The 13,704-nt window shown below is 40.9% G+C and overlaps 1 protein-coding gene across 2 annotated transcripts; it reads right to left on the bottom strand.

Annotated features, from left to right (window-relative positions):
• Positions 1-6,009: 6,009 nt before the first annotated feature.
• Positions 6,010-11,893, bottom strand: LOC115749435 (agamous-like MADS-box protein MADS4). 2 transcript variants are annotated; one of them, XM_030686258.2, is made up of 8 exons: positions 11,573-11,893; positions 8,869-8,953; positions 7,640-7,707; positions 7,427-7,526; positions 7,004-7,045; positions 6,888-6,929; positions 6,447-6,598; positions 6,010-6,275 (listed from the first exon to the last, which is right to left on the bottom strand). In XM_030686258.2, the coding sequence occupies exons 1-8, from the start codon at positions 11,755-11,757 to the stop codon at positions 6,197-6,199; spliced, it is 753 nt and encodes a 250-aa protein (XP_030542118.1). In that variant the 5' UTR covers positions 11,758-11,893; the 3' UTR covers positions 6,010-6,196. The 2 variants fall into 2 exon arrangements, with proteins under 2 accessions (XP_030542118.1, XP_030542119.1); XM_030686259.2 differs by having other exon boundaries at positions 8,869-8,950; positions 11,573-11,890.
• Between the last annotated feature and the right edge of the window lie 1,811 nt (positions 11,894-13,704).

Genomic DNA, 13,704 nt, shown 5'->3' with positions numbered 1-13,704 from the left:
TGGTTGGAGTGGGACCCGTCCAAATTCGACTCGGTCGGTGGTAAAGGTCCCCGTGGGTCCCTTGGACACGTGTTCCGCTCGCATGCGCCTTGCCGGTTGCCCCCCCTCCCTCTCTCGCGCGCGCGACGTACACTCAAGTCTCTTTAAAATCGCGGCGGTTGCTTTTGTCGTTATTCCTTTGCCTGAGCCAGAAGGGCTCCTGTGTAGGCAGAGACTCATCTCTCGTTGGTTGGGATAACGGCCGCCTCGCGAGGTCGAACTTGTCTTAGGTCGATCGTATCCGGTTAATCTCTAAACCAGCCTGCAGGAGCTTTGCATTTCGGGTGGCAATCAGGGTCGTCGCCAGAGGATGAGCGGTTCCGGTGAAACATATACGGAATCTATCATGTCATACATTCTAACGCCGGTTCTAGATTTTATCCAATTGACCAACTTGTAGTGAATTATCGCATTTAATGATCATTATCTGCTGTTATAATCCACTTGTTTCGCATATATTCTTAATTGAATAATTGCAATGAATTATCACATTTAATGATCACTATTTGCTTCAAAATAACCATAAGCAGCTACGATATTATACGTTTCTTCCTCTTGACCGAATCTATAACTTGCCGCAGGATCGTGCGAAGACATATGCCAAGAAAAACACAAAAAATTATTACAAGTTACGGGTTCCCGAATTTTTGGAACGCGAAACCTACCATGCATATCTTCGAACCTCGAACCGGACGGGTTCTCCATCGCTTCGGTTCCAAATTCCATATTCTACCCTACAACTATGCTCACCCCTAATCGTCGCTTCCTTTAATCGGATCAACTTTGCTTAGGCCGAGGGGTCGACGAGGTTTTTTTGTCGGATTGATGAAGGCTTTTTAGCCAAAATTTAAATTGTTCTCAATCAGAACATCCTATCAAGAGCTCTCTCTCTTTTTCACAAAGTGAGGACACTCACATATAGGTGGTACCTGATTCGTTATTATCATATATTTTTTCTACAAGATAAGTATACTATAAGCCTTAAAACTTATCATGAAAGTACAATATAATTCTAAAACTTTCAGAACGTGTAATTAAATCCTAAAACTTGTCACAAAAGTTTAATCGAGTTTTAAAACTTTTAAAAAATGCGATCAAGTCCTAAAACTTGTAAAAAAAATGGAATCGAGTCCTACAACTTTTAAAAGGTGCCATCTGTGGAAGGACTTGATGGGATCAATTTGACAAGTTTTAGGATTTTATTGCACTTTTAAAATTTTTAAGATTCCATTGCATTTTTAAAAAAAATTTAGGATTAAAACGTACTTTTTTGATAAATTTTCGGACTTGCAATGTAAATTTTTCCTTGTACCGTTTGGTTACAATGAAAAAAGAGGCGACGCCTATCCTTTTGCCAATATTCGACCACGATCTTTGGAGAAGTATCTATTTGTGGACTTTTGTCTTTTGTAGATGTAAATCTGGAAGGGATTGACCTACCATTTACTATGTGGGAAATAATCTTCTACATATATATATATATATATATATATATATATATTAATAAAGATCTTTAAGATAGCTCATCTTCGAAATATTAAGCCCTGTGTTGTTTCGTAAAAATTAAGTAATTATATAAATATTTTCTTAAAATGATTTTGTAACGTTTGAAATAATTAGTCAATAGATTATAATTTTCCATTATCGACAACAATTTGTATCTAAGCACTTTCTCGGACAACAATTTTTTAAGCGATATAAACTATTGTTTGTAGAATTTTTTTTTCAATTGTTCATTTTCCTAGAAAATATTTTTCTTATTTTTTGACGTTTGAACCGCTTAAGAAAATGAGTCAATCGAAAATATTTTCCTACCAAAAAGTTAAATTCAGGAAAATCATTTCATTTCTAAAAAATAAAAAATTAATTTCAGGGCTTGGACCAGAAATTCTGAACTTGGGCACGTGAACTCCAACGCTTGTTCTCGGAACCTTGGCAGTAGGGCGAGATTCCTAGTGCACGGGCCTGGGTCTATCAAGGTTGGGCCTAAGACTTTGAAGCCCTAGCCCAGGTCCATTTAGGCCATGCTTGTTGGAGCCTTAGGCGTAGTTGGGCCCCAGACACTGGTGCTTGTGCCCCGGACACTAAACCCGGTAATATCGGGGCCAAACACGGTGTGATGACACGATTTTTCCACCAGCTTAATTTATGAGCAGATTAGTACTTGTCATGCTCGAATTAATAGCAAACGAGCTATGAAAAGATTATTATTATGGTGGAATTATTATTTTAGGGACACTATGTGTTGGATTTAGGTCTCATCGGATCAAATATATGTGAAATTAGGACAATTGGGGAAAAAGCATGACGTGTCACAAGCACGTGACACGTATCATAGCGTGGTCAATTGCAAGTTGCTGACTCGTCATAAGTTGACTCCACCGCAAGTTGCTATAAGTTACTGCCGACAAGCTCACCGGCCTAAGCCGACCGGCCCATTATAAATAGAAATCGATGTCAATTCATTTCGTCGGCTCTTGTCAGAAACCTCTGTCGTTACCATGCTCGTACATTGCCATTTTTTTTTCGTCCGTCCGTCGTTTCTGGATATCGAAATTTCTGTTAACATGCGAGTGGATTTTTAACTTTTATAGTTTGTTTAGATTGATGTTAAAATTGTACATCGATGATTTGAATTCCTAGTTGTATTTTTGAATTCTCGCTTGATATGCATGATTTCTGCATTGAATTTCTAAAGAGGGCATGATCATGAGAATGATGTGACTCATTCATTTGCATTGAATCTTCTAAACGTCAACGAGGGTAAGATTGCATTGTGTATGTATTGCATGGCATTTCATGGCGAAACAAAGATTATCCCGTTGTAAGGTTTATTTGACGATGCCCCGTGGAGTCGGTATGGAATCGGGATGCCTTCACCGTGTGATTTGGGGATGCTTCTGGTGAAGAGATGTCGCAGGATGCGTTTCACGTGGGCCTCCGCTGTGTGATTCGGGAATGCCTCTGGTGATGAGATGCCTTCGCTGTGTGATTCGAAGACGACAGTCTCTTTTTGAGCCGGTGTTGCATTGCATAAGAAATTCTTGAGTTTTTAAAAGAAATTGCATACATAAATTGCCTTATACGCATGCCTTGGGACTTATGAATTGTTGATGTGGTATTCTAATTTCAGTGCTTGCATTATATTGGGTTAGACGTTTATTCGCGGAGCGGTTGAGCTCACCCTTCGTGGGATAACTATTTTTCATATTAACATAGTTAGCCGGTGATGTCGGTGGCAAAGATATATCCATGAATGTTGGAGGTGAATGTGAAGTCCGCCGAGAGTGTTGTTAAGCTGGGAGTAGTTATCATAACTTGTGATGCTCCCATAGACTTTGAAATTTTGTAAAGAATTGGTTGATGAAATTATAAAATCGAATGTTTTATGCTCTGGGTGTTTTGTTGTTAACGTGTGTTATCCGGTTAGTGAACCCATTAAAGGCCATACCCCTTTTTATAGGCGTGCACGCCAATTGGTTATTTTGTATTCTATGCACTTGTTTATGTATGACCGTCTTTATTACCTAGTCTTCTGCATGCGCCAATTACTCTGAATAAAGATAGATTAAAGAAGAGAGTAGATTTTGGAAAGCCGTCCCAAAAGTGTGGCGGAACCGGGATGCTACACACCAAGTGCTCGGTACCTGTGTTTGGATTTATTGAGGCCAATTTTTTTTTAAATCTAATTTGTTTATTCTTCCTTTTCTTTTCTTTTCTTTTCTTTTCTCTTTTCTTTCTTTTCCTTTTTCCATCTTCCTCAACCGATCACTGGGTCGTCGGTCGATCACAGAGAAGGAAGAAGGAGAAAGGAAAAATAAAAATTATTTAACAATTTGATTTTTTTTTCAAAATTACAATAATTTTCCATGTTAGCACCGGCCGTGCCATGTAGGATGGTCGGCGTCCACGTCAGCAATTTTCCATTATGGCCAAATAACGATGCGATAAATCAAATTAGGTTTTCCTTACCAAACGAAAAAGAAAATTCAGAGCATTTTTAGGTCTTAATTAAACACCATAAAATATTGTCATTTTTAGGAAAAATAAATTTTCGAAACATATTTTCTAAAAATGTTACATTTTTCGCTAAATAAACAATCTCGGATTAAAGATAATTTACTCCAAGAATATTTGTAAAACACTTATTTTACGACTCTATCGTTAGTAAAGTACATCTACATCTACATTGTCATTAAGTAGAGAGATGGAGATAGTGGAGGCATTGATTGTTGCGACAAATAATTTTTCTTTGGGAAAATTTCAAATAAAGGCCTCAAGTGCGATGATTTTCTCAAATAAGGGCATAAAATGAATATTATTTCAAATAAGAGCATGATGTGATTATTTTTATTTTAAGTAAGGGCCCAACCAGGCTAGCCACCTGACCAAAGGTATTTTCATCAAAATATAATTCTAACATAATTTTTAGTTAAGTTAAATAAGAAATAAAAAAGCTAAAAGTGAAAAAAAAAAAAAAAAAAAAAGACAAGAATACATGCGGAGGGCAACATCTCGCCTATGGAAGCCGCCCCATCGAAGATGGCCATCGAGGGTTGTCGGCACTTAGGCGGGGGCCGATGACCCCACGCACTAGCGATGGGGTTCGCCGGCCCTCCCTAGGTTCGAGGGAGGGTCGCGGCCCTTGGCAAGACTTGGGCAAGGGCCGTCGCCCTCGGCTTGACCTAGGTGAGGGTCGGCGACCCCGGAGCTAGTCTCGCCGAGGGCCGCGGCCCTCCTTAGGACATGTGCGAGGGCCTACCCTAGCCTAAATATGGGAGAGGGTCTCGGCTCCGGAGAGGGCTTGCTGGCCCTTGTAGCTCATCGGTAGGGTCGCCGGCCCCCTCCGAGGCACCGGCAACCCCGATGGTCACCAACGCCGCCCCATCATCGATAGTGCGACTTCCATAGGCGAGAGAGTTTTTTTAAAATTTTTTTTAAAAAGAAGAAAAAAACAAAGAAAAAGGAGAAAAATAATAAAAAGGGATAAATGATGAAAATGCCCATAAATAATTAGTGAGATGCTCTTTTTTGAGATTGACATGATCAATTCATGCCTTTATTTGAAACAATATCCATTTTAGACCTTTATTTGAAACAATGAGGATACTCCAGGCCCTTATTTAATACAAAATGCATTTTAGGTCATTATTTGAGAAAATCAAGGCACTTTGGGCCCTTATTCGAAATTTTCGCTTTTTCTTTTTGTGCTCCCAAAACATTTCTTATCTCGACAAGTCAATCAATGCATTTCTTATCTTAACATTTAAAATTGTTTATGGAACGAAGACTAATTTAGGGTAAACGACATCACGAAAATTCTGGTTCGAGAATTTCTCGTGACTTGAAAATTAATTTCGAGATTTTCGGTAGCATCATCTCAAAAGGAAAAATGTTGGATTGCCCAACATGAGAAGACCCGGCCTATTTCCATTCAAACGTGATGTTGGAACTGTCCCATGTGCCTCGTAAATAACATATCTGAGGAAACCGGAAGGTCCTGTGAAAAGTGTCCTTTCGGAGGCATGAAAGTCCAGGCCGGACCTGTGGCAAGTCCACATGATGCGTCGGAAGTCCAAAAGGCATTCTCGATCGTTCGTAATTGGCCACGTTTTCTCCGAGCATCTTTCCTGTATACCTCACGTGAAGATGCTAGAGGCCCCATTTGATAAATGATTAATCCAGAAAATATTAGAAGGGTCAATATAATAATCGGGGTCGCAATCTTGAACAAAATCCGCGCAGCAAATCAGGTAGAGACAACATCGGCCCAGAAAGAATTTAAGCAAAACACCATAACAGGCCCATTGTCGGAAAAACATGGCAGTTGGGCATTGGGATTTGGGCCTTAGAAGAATTCTATTCTTGTCGGTAAGACGACGGCCAAGTTCGAGTTCTCAGCGATGGTAACTCCTTATAGCGAAAGACGCACCACCCATGACGAAACCTTGCATTATGGAGCAAAACGAATTCATAAGGGCGACAATCAATTCGTGAACAAACACACAGAATCATACTATGGATTAATTATTTCCGAGTATTCTCAAGTTCGTCACCATAATTGCATAGCTTTATCGTCGCATAATGTTCTTTTTCATGGGATGTCAGAAGATGCAAATCGAGGATGCTTATATATAAGCAAAACGAGCTTCCGCCGTCATGGCAACCATCCCGGCATGTAACTACTTGAACTTGGACCTGCTGTGACTACGGATGCAGAAGGATCTGGTGGGTATCTGCAGCCACAGAATTCAAACTCCATTAGGGGCAAAGTAAATGAAGTTGAGGAGCATGATGTGTGTGGAGTGGTGTCATAAAGAGAAGATTAACAATGAGGGTATCAGAGAAGAGAGAGAGAGAGAGAGAGAGAGAGAGAGAGAGAGAGAGAGAGAGAGAGAGAGGTTTACCCAATTTGCAAGGTGGGTTCACAGTCTAAGGGATGGAAGAAGGCATCACCATGTCCATGATGTGGTGGAGCCAAGTGCCGACCACCATAAACCATTTCCTCCGCAGCGCCCGGATTCATTTGCAGTGCAGTTGCCTGGTAACCTTCCATTAGCTGCACAAACCAGATGCATCAGTTCATGATCATTGAACACGTTTAAATTTGCGCGTTGATTTTAGCTACTGCTGAGCTCTCCTCAAGATGAATCTCGTGCAAACACCGTAAGTGCGACAGGTCTTGCGATGTTATAGATATTGCATTTAACGACGACGAGAACATGAAGCTAATTTCTAATCAAAAGGATTACGGCCATGTAGAGTTTTTGACAACTAATTGAGTTATGCTCAACTATTCCTAGCATGTCTATCGTTCGGTCTAATCAGGTTGGTGTAATCGTTCTCACCCGCTGCTTCAAGGTCCGATTCGCTTCGTTCAGGTGCTGCTCCTGCACATGTTCGAGGCTCCAATTGTAACTATCGGAAGGCTAAAGTAGACAAACAAAAGCCAATTTCATCGTACCTTGCGTTGAAGATCAGTGAGCTGATCCAGCATATACTGTGTCTGTTAAAACCAAAGGACAAGGTCACTTAGAAAGTGTATTCATCCACAACTTCTATTGTAGCAGTAAACTGCATAATAGATAGGCCATCAAGCCTGATCGTCTATCCACTTAATAGCAAACTTAGACAAATGCCTCGAGATCGAAGCTCGCACACATCCTTGGACAACCGTTTTGAGTCGTGCCCAATCGCCTCCAACCTTAAGAGATAGAATATCCACTTGAAAAGCCGCGAGTTCTTTCTATTAGTGGCTGTTTTTTATTTGGAAATGGCTAAACTCTTGTAATAAAGTGCAGACTCTTCTTAATCTAGAACCTTTGAATAGATCATAAAACAAAAAAGCGTTGTGTGGAAAGGATAAGAGAAACTGTTCAGTGCGTACACGGGTGGATCGAATCTGCTTCAAGGAAGAATCGAGCTGCCTTTCCAGGGACTCCAGTTCTTTGCTGCTCAGAGGGCCTAATTCTTCCCCAAGAAGATTCCTAGCAGGAGGACAAAGCGAAAAAGACAATGCAGAATCGATGGTTACCAAATTCTGAGTGTGTCTATTAGTGTATACATTACTGTTTTTGGAGAATGATTCTCCATAATATACCTTTGCGTCCGCTGTAGGGCTTCATAGCGCGCTTTAAGTTTCAGATATTCCTGCTGACTGCTTAACTCCTAATTAATTGCATTTCAAGCAAAGAAACTTGGATTATAGATCAAAAGGCAACTATACAAGCGAGCACAACACTGAATTATCAGTCCTCACTAGTAAGACAGCACTTCGAGCACAAGTTCGCTTGAATTGAAATAAATCCTGCACGCAGCAACACTATCTTTCTAGTAATTCAACAAGCATTTCTCGTTTGATAGAAATCCGACTCGAGCACCTGGAAGAAGGTACTTGGTTGCATTCTGTGAGGTTGATGCAATTTCATTCAGATTCTTAGATGCAAAATGAGTGCTATAAATCTCCCACTCTCAAAAGACTAATTAGGAGTTGAATCAAACTTACCATCACATGCATCACTAACATGGTAGTAGTTCAAACAAAGTCTTGATGGAGTACCAGAAATGAACGAGAATGCACAAAAAATGGGACTGGCAAGCATACTTACAACCGAGAGCAAAGCCAACTGGAAAAACAGAAGACTACCAACTTATAAGGCACCAATAAAAAAACTGAGAAGGACAAGCATCGCGTTGCCCGACTTTCTCTTAGGCAAACGGCAAACGACGCCGTGACTTATTCACTAGATTTTAACAGTAGATATGGCACGCAGCAAAACTGAATGTATAAACCTTACTACATTCTTCCATATTACTTCCTTTCTCCTTCTTTTTCATTTTTAGGGAGGGGTTTTCATGGCTATGCGTATTTTAGTTAGGTCGGGATGTCTCAAGAACTTAGGGATAACAAAAGAAAAAAGAAGTCAAGATGGAGCTTTTATAAAACCAGGGATTCCACATTAGTCGGTCAGAAACTACTTGTGGCATAACAATCCAAAGCGCTAAATTTGCAGAGTTCCATCTTCAGATGCATAGCTAATTGAAATGGTAGGAAGTTGAAAAGGATGATAAAATGCTTAGCAAAATAGGAGGAACACAAAACATGCTACACATGTACCAAATGGGTTAACTAAAATCCGTTTACTCTCACAAATAAACGGAGCTCGGCAACTTCATTTTGCAACCCGTAGTTTGTGGAACTAATCAAATTTGGTCACATGTACATAGTGCCACATAATTTACTGATAAAATAAATTTCGGTCTCGATACCCTAGAATTGCAGGAACAAGGAAAACAATATCCTAAAGATGGGATCACGGGGGTCATTACCAGTTGTGCTTCACGGGTAGAGATGCTAGGCTCTGGTGCTCCATAGTTGCATTTCTGATACCTCTCCAAGGTTTTGAGCATGCTGCTTTTCATATGAACATCAATGAGTCAGGTGCAGAAAGTGCAACAACTGCCTAGATTGACAAAAAGGTAAAGAACTCTTATTGCAATCAAAAGCCTCCTATGGGAAATTAAGATCGCACGAAATCCTCCTTCCGGAATAGAACAATAACATGAAAAACCTTGTACCTTGCGAGGCCATGTTTTCATGTGTAGTTTACAAGAAGTTAATGATCCGTTGCCTGAAGACTTAATCGATTGCTTCGCAGTGAGTACTTTATTGGGGTGTAAACTCATCGTGCCAGAAAGGCGATCTATTTCAGCTAATGGGAAACTCTATGATAGCTTCCCGATCTTCAAGATATACGAGCATGAGCATACTGGATCTTGTGTTAAACCCCGGTACTATATGCTTGCCTACCCATTAATTAACTTGTAAGAAAGACCGATTACACACCTAAAGCAGAAATGCGAGCGTGTGGACGAAGTGTGCAGTACTTGTGTGAAAGTAGTATATACACAATAACATATGACTGGAGTACAACAAGGTCAGGAAGTCATATTCATCTATCCTCTTCTCATTCATCTTCTTAGTTTCTCAGGTACATTTTCCTTTCCCCAATTCTAGACTTGAAAAATCAATGAGAGGATTGTAGACTCGCACTCAATTTACAGGCCAAACTCTTGTTACCCAAAATGCTTGAGACTTTGGAGCTCTCAGTTTCAAATTCCAACAGCCACATCCCCCAACCCAACAAAAAAACTCATCAGACGAAAACAAGAAATCGATGTAAAAGATCAGCAACAAAACTTAAAGTTATAACAAACACTCTTAGCCAAGAGTAGTTTGTACTATTATGTAGATATCCTAACAACCGAAAAGGAACCGTATCATTTGTGCTAACATTTTCATTCTCCATTTCCTTAGCAGATAGACTGATGCTACTTTCATAAAGTTATTCTGGCAAGAGAAAGCAAAACCGCTTTTCGAATTTCATATCACCACATCAAACAACCAGGATATAAACTTGATGATAGCAAGTTCTTAAAACACGAACACGACACTGTATTATTGGTCATTTCTACGAACAAATACTTTGTCAAATTGACGATATTCTTAGCTTATAAATACCTAAATCCATCCTTGTTTCGCTATCATATGATTTTTTGTCCAACACGATTGTATCATTGTACTGCCTTACTAAAAGTAGTGCACGGTCAATAAATTTGAAACGGAAATAATCGGGATTTTTCCCTTTGAGAACAAAAGTCCAACATATCTGATATGCAGCATATGGCCTTTTGTATTTCTCATTTTTCAACAAGGTCTCGATCAGAACTTGGCTTGTCAAAATCAAATCCTTGTCAGGGTATAATGATCGTATCGTGCGCCATTTTCTGCCACCTGAACCATCGAAGGCCATCTTTTCAAGGAGTAAAAGTACAAGATGTAGATGGTATGCCCCTGAAAATTGAGTGATTTGATTTGCATTGACCAATTTGCAGGAGGAAAGTGTAAAATCTCGAGGTTAATAGACGATTCTCCATCAAGTGGGACCTCAAAAAAGGTCTGATTATCCATTGAATTGCAGAGGAACTGGAATTCTTTATGGTTAGAGAGAGAGAGAGGGTGAGAGAGAGAGAGAGAGAGAGAGAGAGGGAGGGAAATCTGAAGCCTGAAGAAAACCCTAGACCTTACGCCAACTTTGGGAAGATGAGCAAACCCTAATAAAAGAAAGTTCCGCTATACGTGATTCGCAGAAACAAAACATGAGAGAGAGAGAGAGAGAGAAGGGAAAATTTTCCGGGTAACCCAGTTCTTCTCCTACAAATACAAGAATTCATGTTCCTTAATTTCCGTGTTTTACAGGCAAAAATGAACACCGGCGGGTCTCGCATCATCGGGAAATGAACACAGCTCTCAGATTGAGAGTTCGAAAAGGGAGAGCGCTACTGGAGGGATTACGGTCTAATGAAACTCGACATGAAGGGAACCAAAGAGAAAACACCATTTCTCTTTTTCAACAAGAAGACTTAAAAGTGAGAACACCATCAGTGAATTAACCAATCGATGGGGCTAGTTGAAGAGAGAGAGAGAGAGGAAAAATCTTGATCGGCGTCTGGTTGCTCAGATCGGACTATGTTGACGCAGGAAAGAACTCGAGAGACATGGAAGTTTCAGACATTGGGAACCAAAGGGGGGTAAAGCAGCACAGTAAATCGAAGAGGCAACGACTTTAGGTCGAGAGAGCAATTTCAAGAGAAGAAAGAAAAAAAAAAACGAGACTTGGAGACAAAGTAAAACGAGAAAAGAGGAGAGGAGAAACGCGGTGTCTGCGTATTTGCTTCTTTTCATGGTTTTCCAGTTGCAGATCTAACAACACAGCAACACCCAACCTGCCAAAAACGCCAAGACATTCACGAAAACGGCAAGGCTCCGGCCTGAGCACCAGGAAAGGTCAACTTCCACCTTCTCCAAAACCCACTTAAACCGAAGAACAGAAACCAAACACAACGGGAAACAACCTTAGTATCTTCGATGGGTCAAGTGACGCTGGTTCGATTAAAACACGATAAGAATATAAAGGTGCGGAGTTTTGTTTTTGTCTTTGTTTTTGTTTTTGTTTTCGGGGTCGTTGTATACCTTGAGCTGCTGCAGAACTCGTACAGCTTTCCTCTATGGGAGAAGATGATGAGAGCAACCTCGGCGTCGCAAAGCACGGAGAGCTCGTAGGCTTTCTTGAGCAGCCCATTCCTCCTCTTCGCGAACGTCACTTGCCTGTTGATCTTGTTCTCGATCCTCTTCAGCTCCACCCTCCCTCTCCCCATTCTCTCTCTCTCTCTACCCTCTACCCTCTCTCTCCAAACGCAGGGTGAGAAAGAAGAACGAAAAAAGAAGAAGCAACCCCACGATTGTTCTCTTGTTAAAAATGGAACCCTCTCTCGGTTTTCCAACCTCTCTGTGCCTCCTACCCACTTATATACAGATACTTTTCAACCCCGTATAAAAACTATCCACGCTTGATGATCCAAGATGTCGATAACAGATCAAGCATTCCATTTCTGAAGGAAGGAAGGATTATTTCTTATGTTCGAACGTTTGATTCACACGTGTAGTTAAGAAGAAATCCATCCCTTGGCGACTCGTTCAGCCAAATTTTCATTTCCTTTTTCTCTTTTGGGTGTAAGTTGGGGTATGCAAAAAAGCTATACGTACAATGGCCGTACGTGCACCAGGGTTCTTGGTTCCTCTTAGGGTGGCTTTTCGATCGGACGGTGCAGAAGACGGGAAGGATGAGAGAGAATGCGTGGACGGTTGTGATCTATCATCGGACATGAGACGAAAAGCAAAAGTATGGAAGAAAAGAAAAAAAAAAAAAGGAAGAAAGGAAGATGAATGGGGGGAAAAGGTACAAAGCACTGCCACGTGTCGAACGGAGAAGTGGGAAGAGACCCTCTGGGCCTCCCCTCGCTGAAGCCATTATTTTCGTGTTGCAGGAAAATCACGTGACCAGAACTCAAAGAAGATGAATCGCATCGCCGTGTCACGTGTTCCAATCGAAATAAAATAAGGAAAAGAAAAGAAGAAGAAGAAGAAGAACCAAAGTGTGGATTCGATTCGGTGGGCATGGGCATAAGATTTTCGGCAATACCCCGTGTGTTTCATGTGACCTTTTGCGGAGTCAAAGTGAATAGTACTTCCTATGGATACAGGCACCATGTGTAAGAACATTTTGATTTCGCACTCAGATGCTAATAAGTTGCTCTTTGCAATTTTTCGTGCGCTGCCTATTTCCTCATAGGGATTAGCATGTTTTGGATTGATCCGATTCCATCGGGAACTGAGGACCGGATTGGTAATCCTAAGTCTCAATTTCGGAAACCAAGGATCGGACCGAAGGTCTCTAAAACCGGATCACCGGTCCGATCCGGTTCTTGAGCAATTCAATGAAATAGGGAAAATGACAATAAAAAGTAAAAGGAAATTAAATCCCGCGCTTTAATTTGTTTAGTAAAAGGAAAAAACTCGAAGAGAGGATAGATGAGGGTTCACTTTTTGTCCAGAGCGAGACTTTTGTGCGGAAGATCCTCTTGGATCCGGAAGACTTTCCTTCGGGATTCCGCTCGCTTCTTGACCACAGTACTCCTCAACAGCCAAATCTGCTCTTAGTTTTCTATAATATTAATTTTTTTTACAAAATTAAGTTGTGTATTTAAAAAAAATAAAAATTTGTTGGTTTGGTTGGGCCGGTCCATCGGTCCGCTTCCTCCTAGAAATGGAAATCGAACCACCCGAACACCGGTTCCACCTTGAGGAATTAGCGACCGGATCGGTGACCTCCAGTATCGAACCAGACTAGACCAAACCCGTCGGTCCGGGCGGTTCTCGGTTTGAACAGGACCAAATCCATCTTGCTCACCCCTACTTTCTCCACCGTGAAAGTGTCGAATATCTAAATTCGATCCTATCAACGATGCAAGAAAGTAATGGAAATTCGTACAACACAAGAATTTACGTGGTTCGGTAGCAGAGATGTTCCGCCTCCCTACGTCCACGGGGAGATGAGATCCGTCCGATCGAAGAGAGGATAGATGAGGGTTCACTTTTTGTCCAGAGCGAGACTTTTGTGCGGAAGATCCTCTTGGATCCGGAAGACTTTCCTTCGGGATTCTGCTCGGTTCTTGACCACAGTACTCCTCAACGACCAAATCTGCTCTTAGTTTTCTATAATATTAATTTTTTTTTACAAAATTAAGTTGTGTATTTAAAAAAAA

The sequence above is a fragment of the Rhodamnia argentea genome, chromosome 6 (assembly GCF_020921035.1).
Source record: "Rhodamnia argentea isolate NSW1041297 chromosome 6, ASM2092103v1, whole genome shotgun sequence".
Taxonomy (NCBI): domain Eukaryota; kingdom Viridiplantae; phylum Streptophyta; class Magnoliopsida; order Myrtales; family Myrtaceae; genus Rhodamnia; species Rhodamnia argentea.
The sequence above is the reverse complement of the archived record's forward strand: the minus strand, read 5'-3'. Positions and strand labels throughout refer to the sequence as shown.

Coding starts and splice junctions, on each gene's coding strand:
- LOC115749435 (XM_030686258.2), bottom strand. CDS start 11,757: ATGGGGAGAGGGAGGGTGGAGCTGAAGAGGATCGAGAACAAGATCAAC. Junction 7,708..8,868: donor CTACCCGTGAAGCACAACTG/GTAATGACCCCC, acceptor GCAATTAATTAG/GAGTTAAGCAGTCAGCAGGA. Junction 6,276..6,446: donor GAACCCACCTTGCAAATTGG/GTAAACCTCTCT, acceptor CTGTGGCTGCAG/ATACCCACCAGATCCTTCTG.